The sequence below is a fragment of the Thamnophis elegans genome, chromosome 1 (genome assembly GCF_009769535.1).
Source record: "Thamnophis elegans isolate rThaEle1 chromosome 1, rThaEle1.pri, whole genome shotgun sequence".
NCBI lineage: Eukaryota > Metazoa > Chordata > Lepidosauria > Squamata > Colubridae > Thamnophis > Thamnophis elegans.
In genome coordinates this window covers 92363476-92380768 of record NC_045541.1, presented here as the reverse complement: position 1 = coordinate 92380768, position 17293 = coordinate 92363476, and the positions used below count along the sequence as shown (strand labels likewise).

At 39.4% G+C, this 17293-nt stretch overlaps 1 protein-coding gene across 1 annotated transcript in view; it reads left to right on the top strand.

Annotated features, from left to right (window-relative positions):
• DNAJC24 (DnaJ heat shock protein family (Hsp40) member C24) overlaps nt 1-17293 on the top strand; it is a 38113-nt gene that overhangs the window by 9879 nt on the left and 10941 nt on the right. Inside the window, exon 3 of the mRNA XM_032226390.1 lies at nt 16694-16832. Within this exon, the coding sequence (XP_032082281.1) occupies nt 16694-16832 (139 nt within the window). The remainder of the gene's footprint in view (nt 1-16693; nt 16833-17293) is intronic.

The following is a 17293-nucleotide window of genomic DNA, read 5'->3' as shown; positions in this document are numbered from 1 at the left end:
AGTATCATTAGTATGAGGATCATATCCAGAAGCAGCAATTGCTCCATAATGCAGTGGCATGTCGTGTACAATGGTTACCAGTAGACTTCCAGTTGCGATTCATGATGTTGGTTATCCTCTACAAAGCCTTTCATGGCATAGAACCTATTTAAGGGACTGTCTGTCTTCAGTAGTTTGACTTTCCGGTATTATCAGATACAGATGGCATGCCCCTGGTCCTCTCCATTAAGCAATGTCATTTGATGGAACCTAGAGAAGCACAATAATATTTGCCCTGAGATTCGCCCCCCCCCCCCAAAAAAAATGTGTTGAAGAGAACTTTGGACACTTGGGGTGTTTTTCCTATGCTTTAGGATATATTGACTGTTCCTATTCATTGCATTGTTTTTAGATTGGATGGTTTTATTCTGGATGCCTGCAAGTTTTTTTTTTACCTTTTTATTGTAATGTTTTATTATATACAGAGTTGTGGAGTTCAAAAGCTTTATAAATTTAATAAATAAAAAGGTAAAGGTTCCCCTCGCACATAAGTGTTAGTTGTTCCCGACTCTAGGGAGCGGTGCTCATCTTTGTTTCAAAGCTAAAGAGACAGTGCTGTCCAAAGTCGTCTCCATGGTCATGTGGCCGGCATGACTAAACACCGAAGGCACACAGAACACTGTTACCTTCCCACCAAAGGTGGTCCCTATTTTTCTACTTGCATTTTTACATGCTTTCGAACTGCTAGGTTGGCAGAAGCTGAGACCAGTAATGGGAGCTCACTCTGTTACATGGCACTAGGGAGTTGAACCGCTGAACTGCCAGCCTTCTGATCGACAAGCTCAGCATCGTAACCACTGAGCCACCGCATCCCTTAAATTTATTAAATAAGCTCATCTTATTAATATTTCAGCTGAAATATATGAAGTAGCCTAAACCTACCAGATGTGTCATATGAAGTAGCCTGTCCAACATGGTCACATTTTGTTTAAATATGAATCATCAAGATGGACAGATTAACAGTTTTGAAGCCTAGGATGACACAGAGCTCCAAAGCACCAGAGGCAGATGACAAATTTAGAATTTTTGCAAATTTAAAAAGAGCATTTTTGTAATATTAAGGTTTTCTTTAGCTACCCAGTTATCAAGAATTGGATGACTTACAAATTTAATAAATTGTTATTAAACTTACAAAAAGCACCCACTGAGCAAAGGATAGCGTGGTTAGCCTGATAAGGATGCAGATTTCACATCCTCTTATATACCAGAAAAAGCCACTGAACTGTAGATCTTAGATAAAAGATAGATAGGCAACTTTGCAATGTGATAGACTTTGCCATCTTTATTTATAATGAATTCCTCCATTCCTTTAGCTGTGCAGAAAGTACTTACAAGCATTATTTGGCAAGGTTGCTGGAAGCTTTATATAACACATTAATATTCTTTTCAGTACCTCTTCCTCAAACCCTCTTCTGTCAAATTAATATTCACTCTTCCTTATTGAGTTAGGTTAGATTTTCCATTTCTTTTTAATCTCATGATTAACTCCTGTAGTTCTAAGCAGACTTTCAAATCACAATTGAGAGTACAGAGAACAAAGTTGCTTCTTGATACCTCTTAAGGGTAAAGTATGTAAATTCATAATTCATAAAATTGCTAGATGCTACCAGTAGTACTATATTGGTCTACAGAAGAGCATGAACTTTCAGGGTGGAACAGCCACCATATATCAATGTTGAAAGTGGCAGTTGTTGAATTGATGTAGCAATTGAAGCAAAAGTTCAAATGAGGAATTATTGCAGTAATCTGCAATTATATTTTTTAAACAAAACATTTTATCGACTCAAAAATATGGATTTAAAAATTGGCTAAATATTTTTCAGCTTGGATTTTATTTAGGTTCTTGAATATATTTGCATTATTGCTCTTGTAAATATTTAATTCTGTTTCCTTTGACATTGAATGAGTAGAAAATGTACCAGTTATTTTAAAAGCAATCATATTAAACAGTCTATTCCATAAAAATTCATGTGTTCAACCAAAAAAATATATATTCCAAGATGTGGATTGATAATATTTCACTGAACATGATGCTAGCATGTTCAATTATTAAAATGAATAGGTATTTGAAGAAACAAATTGAAGTTTTATGTTCAAATCCTATTTTTATTTTATATGTGAATAAAATACCCCAAGATTTCCTGCTACTTTTTATTCAAGAAAAATATGTTGGAAGGGAAGCTCACATTTAACTTTACATTTTTTTATCTGCTGATCTCCCTGGTGCCCAAACTGGCATTTATTAATAGTAGTATTTTATTTTTAGCTCTTAAAATGTTGGTTTTGCATTTTACTTTTAGAAAGCCATTGTTAATGGGTATAGATACAATGAATACAACATCTGATTATATTAAAATTGGTAACAAAGTTGAATCCAGAAAAAAGGATATAGGTTTATCATATTTGCAGGCCTAGAGAGGCCTGCAAATGAGTAGATGAGTAGAAAATCTTGCCAAGAAGCAAAGGGATTCTAAATCGGGAAGTTTAGGATGTTCATCATAGATGAAAGGGATGAACATGGGACCTCAGGAAGAAAAAAAGTATAAGTACAATCTTTAATGTCATTGTACTTAAGTACAACAAAATTGGTTTTAACCTCACTGGTGCAAAATTATAACAGAAACGAAAAAAGAAATAAAAAGAAAAAAACTAGCATCTGCATGGAGTGATTGTGGTTGCATTTAAAAGTCTCACAGCCCAAGGATAGAAATCTTTAAACCTGTTTGTTTTCCGGAGGAATTTTGCAGGATTAGCCAGGATTGGGGTATTGTGATGTCCAATTGGCCTCGAGACAGAGTTAATTTGAAGCCACGCCTCTGTGCTCCTTGCTTCTGGTTCCCAGTTTCAACTCTGTCTGACCGAAGAAAGACAGATTGCTTTTGGTTCCTGATTGTTCCAAAAACAATCCAGTGCCATCCTGTAAATTCCTTCTCCCTGCCTTCTTCCCCTTGCCCCCACCTGATATATGGAAGCCTCTCCTTGGTGTAGCTCGCTCCCAGCTGCCGATAAGGGATTTAAAAGTTGCTTCTTGGGGCTTTAGAGGCAGGATGCCATTACGGTGGCCATTTTGGGGCCTCAATTCCTGCAGGCCGCATGGGCTGGGACAGAGGCTACTATGAAGCCTCATTTTCATCCCTGCCTTCCTGGATGGCCATCCTTTCTACAGTGGTGGCAGCGGCAAGGCCCTGCAGGCCCAGATCAATGCCAGTAGGCCCAGAGCCACACAGCTTACAAAAGGGGCAGGAAAGGTCTACCAGAGGCTGATTTTGTTGCATGGAGGCCGTGAGGGATTGGGGGAAGTTGTTTTTTGGTCACTGCTGTTTCTGGTGGGCTGAGCCTGGTGAAGCCCTGACCTGGTGCCAGGGCAGATGCAGAGGAGAGGCAAGATCCCCCCCCCCATTTTCCCCTGGGGAGGGGACCTCCAGTGGAGCCAGTGAGGCCCACAGCCTCTGTGAGACTGCGAAAAACTGCAGCAGCTGTAAAATCCTCCAAGCCTTGCAAAAGGATGAGAAAATGAGGCACAGGGCTCTGGAAAAGCAGGTGTCCAGGTCTGAACAGAGGGGTAGGCCTAGTTCTCCCTTGAGGTCTAGATCGCTCATTAGATCCAGGTCTAGGTCTCCTCACAGGGGGGATTCCCCAGTGTATCTCAGGGACATTTCACCTTCCCCCTCACTCTCCATGATGGAACAGAGCTCCCTCTAAGGGATCCTTTTCAGTGCAGGGGGGCCAGGGTGGATAGTCTCATCAGGCCATCATTGGATCCACAATCTGAAGGCTGTGCACAAGAGGGGGAGGAGGATTCCTTCGTTAGAGACATCTAGCAGCTTTCAGCAAGCATTCAGAGGTTTATCTCCTCTGCAATTTCACATGGAATTTCTGCTGGGTTACAGAAGGGGTCTGTGCGACCCGTGATGGTGGCAAAAGTCCCTGGGGAGGGGGTGCCATTGCTCAGGCCAGGCCAAGGCGTTCCCCCTTGGAGGTGCGCCAGCCTGTTTCTCCTTCTCTGGCTAGCGGGGGTTCCATGGCCGGGGATCAGGTTCAGAGAGAGGTAGATATGTCTGATGATGACGATCCCTCAAAACTTGAGGCACCAGCATTCTCTGGTCTGTTTCCTCCAGATTTGTTCAAGTTACTGTTGTGCAAGGCCAGGGCCACAGCGCAACTGGGTGAGATGGAGGGTGCCAAGGAGGGTGGTCCGGAGAAAAAGCCGGAGGATCGAGTTTATTCAGAGCCTCCACCAGTGAAGGAAGACATCCCTGCCTAAGTTGTTCTTAGAGGTGGTTAAAAAGCAGTGGGAAAAGCCAGGAACATTTTCCAACCCCAACAGCAGTGATAGGAGGTGCTTTAACATGGAACCTAGTTTCTCTGAGGCAATGCAGGTGCCCACAGTGAACCCTCCAGTGATGGCATCGATGTCCAAGTCAACGGTGGTGTCCGGTGATGTGGCTGATTACTTGAAGGCTGGGGGCAAGAAGGCGGAGCAGATCCTTCGTAAAACATTCCAGTCTTCTGCATGGGCCATCAAGGCAGCTGCCTCTGTGTCATTCTTCAGCCGCACAGCTATCCTTTGGCTACAACAGATACAGGAAAGGATTCCGCCTGAGGAGGTACATACTCATCAAGATTTCAACAAGCTGGTTGCTGTTGCTCAATTCTCTGCGGACACCACTCTGCATGCCATGAAGTATGCCTCACGGACAATGGCGGCCTCAGTGACCTCCAACGTCTCCTGTGGCTGAGGGGGTGGTAAGCGGCGAACAAGGCAAAGTGGCACCTGGCATCATCGCCTTATTCCAGGAGATCCCTTTTCGGTACCCAATTGGACTCAATCCTCGTTGAGGACAAGAACAAAAAGAAGGTGACTATCAGTTGTATACAAGGAAAACCAGTACAAAATGTTTTACAGATGGCACCTCGCACCAACAAGGTTAGCTAAAATTTTAACAAATACCTCCCCAAAATGCTGGAAATGCGAATCAATACACAGAACATATTATCATTTATGGTGGACCTGTGAGGAGGCAAAATATTTTTGGAAAAGGATCAAAAATTGGCTGGAGGCAATAACCGGGGTTAAAATAGAATGGAAACCTGAAGTTTTTTTGTTAGAAATTATGTCGGTGAAATACAAAAAAGAAATCCAGTATTTAATACTACATATAATTACGGCGGCAAGGATTGCCTTTGCCCAGAAATGGAAAAACAAATTAATCGCAAGCGAAGATAAAATAATAAGAAAGATTATGGACTGTGCCGAAATGGATAAACTAACTAAAGAAATCCAGGGAAAGGAAGAATCAGAATTCTACCAGATATGGGATAAATAGTATAGGTGGATGGAGGAAAGAAACAAAAATCAATGAAAGAATATAACAAAACTCAAAAATAATAGTTATGAGTAAAATAAGAGGGTTAAGAATGGTGAAATCCAAATGAAATACAATAGAAGGGGAAATAATATAAGGTGAGCGGTATCGATTAATGATTGCTATTATAAAAAACAGGAAGTTCCTGTTCGCACTGTATTGTATAAATGTGGTGTACGTCTAACTTTTGTGTGTGTGTATTTTACATGTTTGTCAATAAAAATCTTTATTAAAAAAAAGAAGGTCATGCCTATGCCCACAAAGAAGTCAGAGCAAAAATCTGCGCCTTACTTTCAAAAGCAGTCCTATCATCAGTCAGATCAGGAGGTGCAGCACAGCAGGTATTTTCCAAGATCAGATAAGCAGTCGGATAGGCACTACACCAAGGATAGGCCTAGGTTCCAACCCCAGGGGAAGAGGCCCTTTCGGGGGGAGGAAGTGGCCGTCCCTACCACAGATAAGGCAGATAGGTCAATAGTGACCCACCCATATGCGGCAGACTGCTTCTGTTTTGCCAATACCTGGGCTGAGATTACCACTGACGCCTGGGTTCTGAATACTATCAGATTTGGCCTGCGCCTAGAGTTTCTCTCCATTCCACTGAACCACTTTTGGATGTTTTCGGTCGCCAAGAGTAAAGATAAATGCTCTCCCATGAGGCAAGCGATCCGACACCTCCTAGAGATTAGGGCGGTGGAACCAGTTCCACCGGACCAAGTGGGGTCAGATTTCTACTCCAACCTCTTTGTCATTCTGAAGAGTTCAGGGGGATGGAGGGCGATTCTGGAACTTAAACTGCTAAATTTTCACTTTGTCTGTAGAAGATTCAAGATGGCATTGCTTAAATCCATCTCGGTGGGAGTCTGGCACAATGACTTCATGGCCTCCATCAACCTGATGGAGGCTTACCTCCATATCCCCATCTTCCCTGACCATCGTAAGTATCTCAGGTTCTATTTAGGTAGCCACTACCAGTATAGGGCCCTACCGCTTGGCGTCGGCATCTCAGACCTTCACTAAGGTCCTAGCTGCAGTGCCGGCTTACCTCCATGAGCGCTCTGTCAGGGTCCAATGCTATCTTGATGACATCTTAGTAAAAGCAACATCGTTTGAGAGGGCAAGGGAGGATCTTTCGTTGGTGGTATCCACACTTCAGCAGTTAGGTTTTTCGGTTAACCTAGATAAGAGTTCCCTCGTTCCTGCTACCAGGATTCCTCACCTGGGGACATCATAGACTCTAAGCTGGGGAAGGTATTCCTGTCCCATGACCGTAATGTTAGTTTGTTAGCCTTAGTTAGACAAGTTAGAAGTCAACGTTTTGTTCCTGTAGTAGTGCTCTCTAGTTTGCTGGGGAAATTCATTTCTTGCATAGACATGGTGTCTTGGGCTCGTCTACACGCGAGGCCACTCCAATGGCGTCTCCTGCCACATCAGAGGTCAAACTCCAGCAATTCCAAGGAAAAGGTTCCAGTGACACTACAGGTGCAGCTGTTATTGAGGTGGTGGCTCTCCCCAGTGCTACACAAGGGCTGCGAGTTCAGGAAGCCGGTTCGCCTCATCCTGACAACAGATGCCAGCTTATACAGGTGGGGAGCTCTCTTGGAGTCCTGGATGGCGCAGGGGCGTTGGACCTGGTTGGACCTCCAACACAATATAAATTGGCTGGAACTGCGAGCAATTCACTTGGCATTGCGGCACTTCAAGGACCATGTTCGGGATCAACACATCTTGGTGCTGACTGACAACATGGCAGCGAAGGCCCACGTCAACCAACAGGGCGGCACACACTCCAGGGCTCTTCGAACCAAGGCAATGGCACTCAGCGCCTGGGCAGAGAGGCATCTTTGATCGCTCAGGGCGGAGCACATCACAGGAATGAACAACCATCAAGCCGACTGGCTCAGTCGAGCCATGGTCGACCACAGGGAGTGGAGCTTTCTCCGAAACTGTTCTAGGCCATCTGCTCCAGGTTTGGCTATCTGGAGGTGGACCTGTTTGCCACACCGCAGAACGCTCAGGTGGATCGGTTCTTCTCTCAATTCCCGGCTCGGGGGACGGAGGGAGTTGACATGCTTCAGATTCTGTGGCCAGAGGGCCTGCTCTACGCCTTCCCTCCCCTTCCCCTTCTCCCTGGGGTAGTTTGGAAAGTGATATCAGAGAAGGTGGAGCTCATCTTAGCGGGCATTAGAACAGGTGGTAGCGCCTGAGGGGCCCAAGACCAATAGTGCCCCCCCGAGGGACGTTAACTTGGGTATGTCCCAATCCTGACTAATCCTGCAAAATTCCTCCAGAAAATGACATTTGGTCCTACCTGAACTGTTGTTTTAGGAGGTTTTGCAAGATTAGCCAGGTTTCCGCCCTAGCATTGGTCCAGGGGTTGGGGGAGTTCAAGGGGTAGGGTGTGTTCCCTTATGACTTGTTTTCAGGTGTTTTGCAATGGTCTTGATTTGTTGAAACTAGGAACCAGAAGCAAGGAGCACAGAGGCATGGCTTCAAATTAACTCTGTCTCAAGGCCAATTGGACATCACAATACTCAATCCTGGCTAATCCTGCAAAACCTCCTAAAACAACAGTTCATGTAGGACCAACTGTCATTCGGCTGGCTATACTTTGATGTCTTTTGCCTGATGGTAGAAGTGCAAAGAGACACTGACCAGGATGTGAATCATCTCTGAGTATCTTCCTTACTCTGCTAAAGCAGCGAGATCTGGAATTTTTGTTCTGGAAATAGCTTCTGCAGAATCACTGGATTACTAGAGGCAATATACTTATCAGCAAAGTCACTTTACCAAATCTTTAAAGTGCATTGTAGTTTCATTATTATTTTTAAATTTTCTTTATATTTGATGATTTATCATATTTCTTAATGCCAAATTAATTTATTGAAAGAAGCATAAAGGGTGTGTATCTATGCAATGTTTATAGAAATGTTTGAATCTCATATTACCAATAGGGCTCTATATCTTTTGTGCCAGAGTTTTTGGAATAAATAGGCATACAAGTTGCAGATTAAAACAATTAACTGATCTATATATTTGGGCTCTTTTCTTTCTAGTTTGCAGTTTGAAAAGGAATAGGTACACATTAATGAAAAATAGCATCAGTAAAAATTTAGTTCAACGTCTTTGAATGTAATATTTCAGAATACATTAGGTGGCAGTAGTGTGCTATATTTGTTACTAGGCCTTTTTCTTTGATGTTTTACTTTTTTTCCTAATGCAATTTAAAAATGGATGAACCGTATCTTTTAATTATTTGTAATCTTGTGTTTATTATATCACTTAAATATTTAATTGCAAAGTTTATAAACAATTATGCAACTTTTTGCATTAAATAAGTTAAACATAGTATAATAAAAACAAAATAAATTTTAAATATTTGCAAGTTGAATATATGTAAGGGCAGTACATAGTAACACTTTTAAAATATGCATTGAATAACTGCTTGTAGCAGTTCTTTTGATGTGTATCTTTTTTATTTCTTTTTAAAGTAACAACTTGAAGAAATTCTATTCTTTCCCCTGAGACCAAATGTAAAATTTTCACATATATGTGTAAACTCCTCTTATTAAACAACTGGGATAGGTGATTGTGCCCTGCTAATTAGAACTGTGTCACACTTAGGGTTAATTTCCTTTTTAATTAATCAGAGCTTAATATAATCTATCCTTCTGACTCTTTTTTTTTCTTCGACTCTCTTTTTCTTCTCTTGGACTTTCTTAGGCTTGAGATAACGTCTTAGTTTTTAAGCCATTAGCATTAAATCTTTACTTTTATAAATACTTGTCTCTTGTTTATTCATCATGACTATAACCATTGCTCCTAATTTTTTCAGTTTCATGCTTTGGTACAATTGGGGGTTATTTTGAGAACACAAGTTTTTTTTTTACTGTCAAATAAATGCTGATGAGTCAAAGCAGACACAATTAAACTTTTAGCATGGTGTTTTCAATGTTGTGTTGAAATATTGAACAAGAGCACATAACTTGGGATCTTTTTCTTTCCTTCACTGTATTTCACAGGTAAAAGGGCTGGGGGAATTCAAAACTGGTACAGCCATGTCATTAATTTGGCAGAAAGATCAATTAATAGAAGAAAAGCATTGAAGTGTTGACAGAGCATAATTAGTACCTGATGAACCATGTAGGCCACAGAGCAAAGAGCTAGCTGTTGTACAAGACCTTTTATGTGCAAGTCATTAAGTCTGTATAGTAACCAAACTAAAAGAACTTAAATGGATGAGGGTTTTTTCCTCCAAAGAACTATCCTGTGATGTGTCAAGGATCTCCCATGGATTTTGTTAGAAGTAAAATTAGGAGCAGGTGTTTAGATCATGTGCTACATCAGTTACCTCCATTACTTTCCAGGGAACAGTTACTTACCTGATGTTTTGCTTTTTCATTGGTGTTTTTCCATTTCACCAGTTACATTTTATCTGTAATTATTTTATAGAGAGTTTGTTTACACACATGTGCACGTACAGACATATCTTTCATGCTCATTGGGAACACACCAGTGTTCCATCTTCTTAACAATGGACTTCCCAAGGTCTGCAGCTGTTTTGCCTGACAACAGAAAGAATCCCATAGGTACCATTAAAGACCTGCTTAGATTCCCCCCCAAATTGCCAACAAATCAGATTCCTTGGATTTCCCACCCTGTAGGATGGGAAATTCAAGTTCAAAATTTCAACTTCTATAGAAATCTTTGCTTTCTTGTTTATTGTCGGGGGGGGGGTGTTATTGTAAAATTTGGATTCAATTATCCTTGCATAAATGGTTGATTATATCTCCTCAGCATTATGTTCTGTTCTTCTGAATTTTCCACAACAAAGTTTTGTTTATAATTATCTTGAGCCATTACATAATACAGGGCATAACCTAAAATGAAAAATTTAACTTGAATCCAGAGATCCTATGAATTGAATTCTTCTCTCGGATTTAATAATCATAGAAGCAAGGACTTTTAGCTCTAAAGTACTGGGCACATATTCATAAAAAAATAGATGATGCAGAAAACCGAACAGGAATGGGAAAAATCCTGTGAAATCTGAAATGGTATATAGGGTCTCCTGCCAGATCAGGGGGCTAGACTAGAAGACCTCCAAAGTCCCTTCCAGATTTATTCTGTTCTATTCTCAGTCAGTCAAATGTCTACGGAGATTCTCAGTCATCCAGGTCAAAAGGTACTTTTTCAAAAGATGGCTTTTGAATAATGCAAGAAACAAAGAAACAAAAATAGAAATCAGGAAAACAGATGGAAAACAGATAATGTATTGAAAGAATTACATTTATGTCACTTTCAGGAGATAAAGGAAACTGAGACCAGGAAGTGCTGTTAAGTCAATTCTTTAGAACAATCTCCCTGTGGAGATCAGATTGTTTCCTCCCCTAAATTACAAAATAGAATAATCCAGATCTCTAATCTGATTGGGCAGATAGAATTATAGAATGATAGAGATACCTTGGAGGTCTTCTAGTCCAATCCTTTACCTAAGGCAGGAGACCTTATATTATCCTGGACACATGGTTATCTAATCTTTTATTGAAAGCCACTAGTGATGGAGCATGCACAACTCCAAGAGGCAAACTGTTGCATTGGTTAATTAGTATAAATGTAAGTGCAATCTTTATTGTCATTGTACTTAAATACAACGAAATTGGTTTTAACCTCACTGGTGCAAAATTATAACAGAAACGAAAAAAGAAAAAGAAAGCAAAACTAGCGTGTGCATGGAGTGATTGTGGTTGTATTTAAAAGTCTCACAGCCCAAGGATAGAAACTATCTTTAAACTTGTTTGTTCGGCTGGCTATACTTTGATGTCTTCTGCCTGATGGTAGAAGTGCAAAGAGACACTGACCAGGGTGCACCCATCTCCTTTGTCTTACTAGTATTTAGATGTAAGTTGTTTCTTGAGCACCATGAGGATACCTTCTGGACTTCTTCCCTGTATGCTGATTCGTCCCCTCCAGTTATGAGACCCAGCACCGTTGTGTGGTCTGCAAACTTTATTATGATTTGTATGGATTAGAGGATATGCAGTCATGTGTATACAGCGAGTACAGGTAGGGGCTGAGCACACAGCCCTGAGGGGAGCTTGTGCTGAGCTTCAGCGTGGAAGATGTAAAAGACCCAACCCTTACTGTTTGTGGACGATCTGCCAGGAAGTCTTTGATCCATTCACAAGTGAGGGGAGGGAAATTCAGGTCAGTCAACTTTTCAATGAGAATTCCTGGTAAAATGGTGTTAAAGGCCGAGCTGTAGTCTATAAAAAGCATTCTGACATAATTCCCAGATTTCTCAAGGTAGCTCAGTGCAATATGTAGAGCAGTGGAGATGGCGTCCCTGTTGACCTGTTGCTTCTATAAGCAAACTGATGTTGATCAAAATTTGGTGGAAGACAGGACCTGAGGTGTTGTAGGACCAGTCTCTCAAAGCACTTCATCATATAGATGTCAGTGCAATGAGTCTATAATTATTCAAGCTATTTATAGCTGCTTTCTTCGAAACTGGGATAATTGTGGCTGCTTTCAAGCATGATGGAACTCTAGCCTATTGCAGGGAAATGTTAAAAATCCTTGGAGGACCCCTGTTAATTGGTCAGCACAGGTTTTTACCACTTTACCCAACACCCCGTCTGGACCTGCAGCTTTGTTGGGATTTACAGCCTTCAGCTCAGCTCTCACTTGATGTTCATCCAGGATGAGTGTCTGGAGGTTAGAGGGCCTTTGGGCTAGAGCCACAGAGACTGATCTTTTGACTTCAAAGTAGGTGAAGAAGCTATTTAGCTCCTCTACTAGCAGGGCCTTAGCATTGGCTATTTTTATTATTCTCATTGTCAGGAAATTTTTCCTTAGTTCCAGTTTGGATTTCTCTTTAACGAGCTTCCACCTGTTACTTCTTGTCCTGCCTTCAGGTGCTTTGGATAATAAGTCTACCCCCGCTTTTCTGTGCCAACCACTGTGCCAGTAGGGGCAACAGTTATCATGCCCCTCCCAGTCTTCTCTTTATTAGGCTAGGCATACCTAGTTAGGGAATATACCTAGTTCCCTTAGCCATTAGCACTCAGACTGCTTAGCATCTTTATTGCTCTTTGCAGTTTTTCCAGGATCTCAGCATCTTTTGGGAATCATGGCAACCAGAATTGGATGGAGTATTCCAAGTGTGGCTTCACTAGTGCAGTATAGATGGTGCTATCACTTCTTATGATCCTTGATGCTGTCTGTTCATTGAGGCAGCCTAGGATTGCAATTTTTGGCAGCTGTGGCACATACTTAATAAATACTCCACTAAGATACCTCCTACAGTTACTACTGTTGGGCTTGGTATTGTCTATTCTATGTCTGTGTGTTTGGTTCTCACCACTGAACTCCATCTTGTTGGATAGGGCCCAGTGTTTAAGTCCGTCAAGATCCTTCTGAATCTTGAATTCTTTTAATTTTAAAATTGATTAAAATTAATTTTTAAATTAAAATCTGAATTTTATCTGTTACATGAAGTCCTCAATTTATGACTACAGTTAGGATCAGAATTTTGCTTACTAAGTGATGTGGTCATTAAGTAAGTCATCCTATGACAGAACCAGATTTTACAACCATTCTTATTGTGGTTGTTAAGCAAATCCTGCTTCCCTAATTGACTTCGCTTGTTGGAAGCCAGCTGGTAAGGTTGCAAATCACTATTAGGATTGTGAGATGCTGCAACTGTCAAAAATGCAAACTGGTTGGCAACCACCTGAATTATGTTCAGAGGTGATGTGACAGTTGTCACTTTGAGGATGGGTTGTAAATATTTTTTCCCAAGTCTGCCTTAAATTCAAACCATTGTTAAATGAACGGTTATAATTTGATGAATACCTGATATATTACTTAATTTGTATGTCTACCATGGATTTTAAATATGTTTTTCTTATATTGTATTAACCTCTAAGAGTAATTTGATTCCAACGGGATTAAAATATTATAAATCAAATAACAAACAATCTTATTCTTGAAGACTCACTTCTGGAGAGGCCACTTAGTCTCTTGTACATGGTAGTTGGCAAAACTGGCTAGAGGAAGTGTCATATAATCCCAAAGACCTTCAGGTATGTGGGCAGCCAGGATGCTCATCCTCCTGTATAGGTCCAAGAGTTTCACCCTGGGCAACAGCACTCTCTGGTAAGAGCAGTGCAGGCAGCTTAGTGGTCGGTTTTCCTAATAGCAATCCAAATAGTTGAGTTGCAGATTGGATATTTCAACTAGCCTTAGGCTAAGATGAAATGTGGGCCATTATCCATTGTTCATACTCTTATAGTGAATAACAAAATTTAGTTTATTTCTTTTAAAAAGGCTTAAATATTTATCAAAGAAAAACATCACATAAAAATCATTTCAACAATATCAAATCAATTGTTAGGAAGAATGTTGTGGGCTGGGTAGATGGGAAATCCCTATTACCTAAAATAAGATTAGGGATAGGCCAGTTGTACTGCCTCAAAAATATAAATGATGGAAACAAGAGATTACTATTATTTATATTCCTAAAACTACATTTTAAAAATTAAAACACAGTGTGTAAAATGAAATATTTATTTACATATATCAGTATCTGAAATATTATAATTTTGCTCTTTTCCCTAAAATATAATTCAGTATTTGAAGTAATCAATTAATAATTAGATATTATATCTTTCCATTAACAGTTTAAATCCGTTACAACCCATTATTTTATTGTTTTGTAGTTTCTAGTATCCTTTCTAGGTTCCTTTTCAGTAATGCAGTTCCTTTGTTTTCAAAAACAGTTAATGGAAAGATGTTACTAACCTATTATTTGCATTCATTAGTGATATGCTACTTCATTGCAATTTTACTGAGTCAGGTATAGAACTATAAGTAGTCTTCAAGTTGGAACCATTCATTCAGCGACCTGTAGTCCTATGATCAAAATTTGGACATTTAGTTACCCACATGCAGTTTCAACCGCTAGGTTATTACAACTCCCCACTTAACCTATTTCTTCCATCCCCAGGGCTGCCAATGCCTCAAGCCCCATACTATACCACTTCAGCACCAATCCACAAAGCCCCAGTTGCCTCTTGAAAATGCACCTTTGGGACACGCTGCTTGATAAGAATTCTCCTTGGCGCATTTCTTCATGCCATCTTGATTATTCCCAATTAATGTATTATCCATCCAAGTATGGATTTTGATCTTTATTTTTCAGCAAACAGCATACAGTAGATGCCAAAAACTCATTGGAGTTCAAATTTATAGTATTGAAATGTTATCAATTCTGCCACAAAAAGTGAATGGGAAAACATATTTTCAAATGTATATTGAAAGAAATATAGACTCAATGGTCTGGAAATAATACATGCATAAATGTTCATTGCATGATTTTTCTTTGCTTGATCATATTGATTCCCTTCAGAAATAATGGAACAAACTATGGAACAAACAGTTCAAAATATCTTTATGGATGGTGCCATTAGACTAAAGGAGTTGAGACAAAGTCTTTCATTGCCTCTTCCATTGCATTACCAGTATAAATTTTATAGTTTGTAATGATCAAATCGCAAATCACTTTGAGATTCTTCCATGTATTCTCTCTGCAAAGTTAGATTTATATTTTCGTATCTGTCTTACTGTGATTCACAAATGCTAAAAAATAGTAGGAAGCTTTGGGGAATATTAATAAATGAAATGTTGAATGTGTTCAAAAAACAAACTATAATAGTACCTTTATTCCCTGAAATAACAAATCATGATTAAACCATTGATGAAACTATTGCTGATTTAGTTTATAATCTAGGACTTTAGTCGAGCTGTGTAATTTATCTATGTGATACTGATCTAAGTCTTTATGTTCCATATATTCTGGCATCAGTATTCAATTAAAACATCTATGTCTTCAAACTGTAGGCAAGTGAAAACATGATTAAAAGATGTAGATTTGTCTTACATTTTGTAAAAATCATTTTTTAAAAAGTGGCATTTCCATAACAGTGAGGCTTATTTAGAATGTTATGCCAGTTTTTTAAAAAATATTATTGGGTATATTATATAAGCCTAATATATTCAAATGTTTGAGGTACTTAATTTAAAATAGCTTTTTTAAAGTAATAGATTGAACATAATTATCTTAAATAGCATGCTATTTGGAAAAGTAGTGTATATGTTAATGGCAAATGAATATTAGAAGTATTACTGCATTTCTTCCTTAATAGATTTGAAAATATATATTACTGCACAATACTCTATTTGCAATATTATTTGCAAGAATAAAATATTACTACACAATTGTGGTCATAGTTTTCCACTAAGGACTGCAATTGAGCCCAAAATTTATGTTGTTAAGCGAGACAGTTGTTAAGTGAATCTTGCCCATTTTACAATCTTTCTTGTTAAGTTAGTAGTGTGGTTGTTAAGTGAATCTGGCTTCCCCATTGACTTGGCTTGTCAGAAGGTCAAAAAAGAGGATCATGTGTCACAAATATGAGCCATTTGCCAAGCATCTGAATTTTGATCACATGACCACAGGGATGCTGCAACATAAGTGCAAAAAATGCTTATAAGTCCATTGTTTCAGTGCTGTTGTAACTTTGAACAGTCACTAAGTGAAAGGTTGTAAGTCAAGGGCTACCTGTATTTTGCATTTACACACTTATCTTAGTTGTATTATTGGATAGAAAATACACACATTGGCCCATAGGTTTTAATAATTTGGATTTTTTATTCATGGGATTAGTATACATTAAAATTATGAACTATCTGTTCAAAATACATATATGTCAAACTGTATTTCCATTTAATAGTGTTTTGTTAACTGAACTCCATACCCCCCTCCCCCGATGCAAGCAAGTATTTTAAATGGCTGGTAAACATTGACAACGTGATGTCATTCATATTTACTAACGAAGTTGAAAGTATCTGTATTACATAATAAGCTTCTACTTCCATCTTGTATTAATTTGTGAATCTTTGTTTCTCTTTGCATTAATCATTCTCCTTAGGTAAATTGTCCATAAGACCAGTGATTCCATCGGCAAATTATCCAGAAAATGCTATCAGCGCACATTGTGACATTTGTGCCACTGGTGTATTTGCTGTTATTGCAGTAGCCTAATTACCCTGGCAGCAGGCTCTTCTGGCCAGCATTGTTCCCTTTGTTTGTGTTTTTTCATGCCATTGTGGCTCTAACCTTTGTAGTGTCCAAACACCTCAAAACAGATCCCCTATTTATTATTGATTCTCTTCCTTCCCTCTTTCATTTTTCCTCTTTTCACTTTCCTTTTTTTGACTGGCAGTATCATCCAGACAAACAGAGCACAGATGTGCCAGCAGGAGAAGCAGAGGCACGCATGCAGAGGTTTATCGAAATTGATCGAGCATGGAAAATTCTAGGAAATGAAGAGACAAAAAAAGAGTATGACCTGCAGCGGCGTGGTAGGTTCCTACCGAGGAGTGTTGTAGTAGCAGCAACAGCAGTAGCTCTCAATGGTCAAAAATGTGGGAATCGTTTAGTGGCGGTCTCTGAAATATTATTTGTTCAACCAAAACATTTCATTTGCTTCCATCTTTGCTTTCATATTTCGATGCATTATTTATACTGATTACCACATTAGGCGGTTAAAAACATTAAATTATTTTCGACAAAGCGTTTGGTGGTAACTGTTCTAAATGTAATGCATGTAGAATTTAGATAATAATGACTTCATTTAGCCATTCTTCATTTGACAGTATTTAAAGCATTTTCGCTAAATGTTCTTAATTACTGGAGTCACGCCCTTTGCTACATTCCACTGTTACATTTTAAATTAGTTTGAGTAATTTATGTCAAAGGTATCCTGCAGCATATGGTTTTATGAACACTTTGCAATAATTAAACTGTACCCTTTCTATCACCT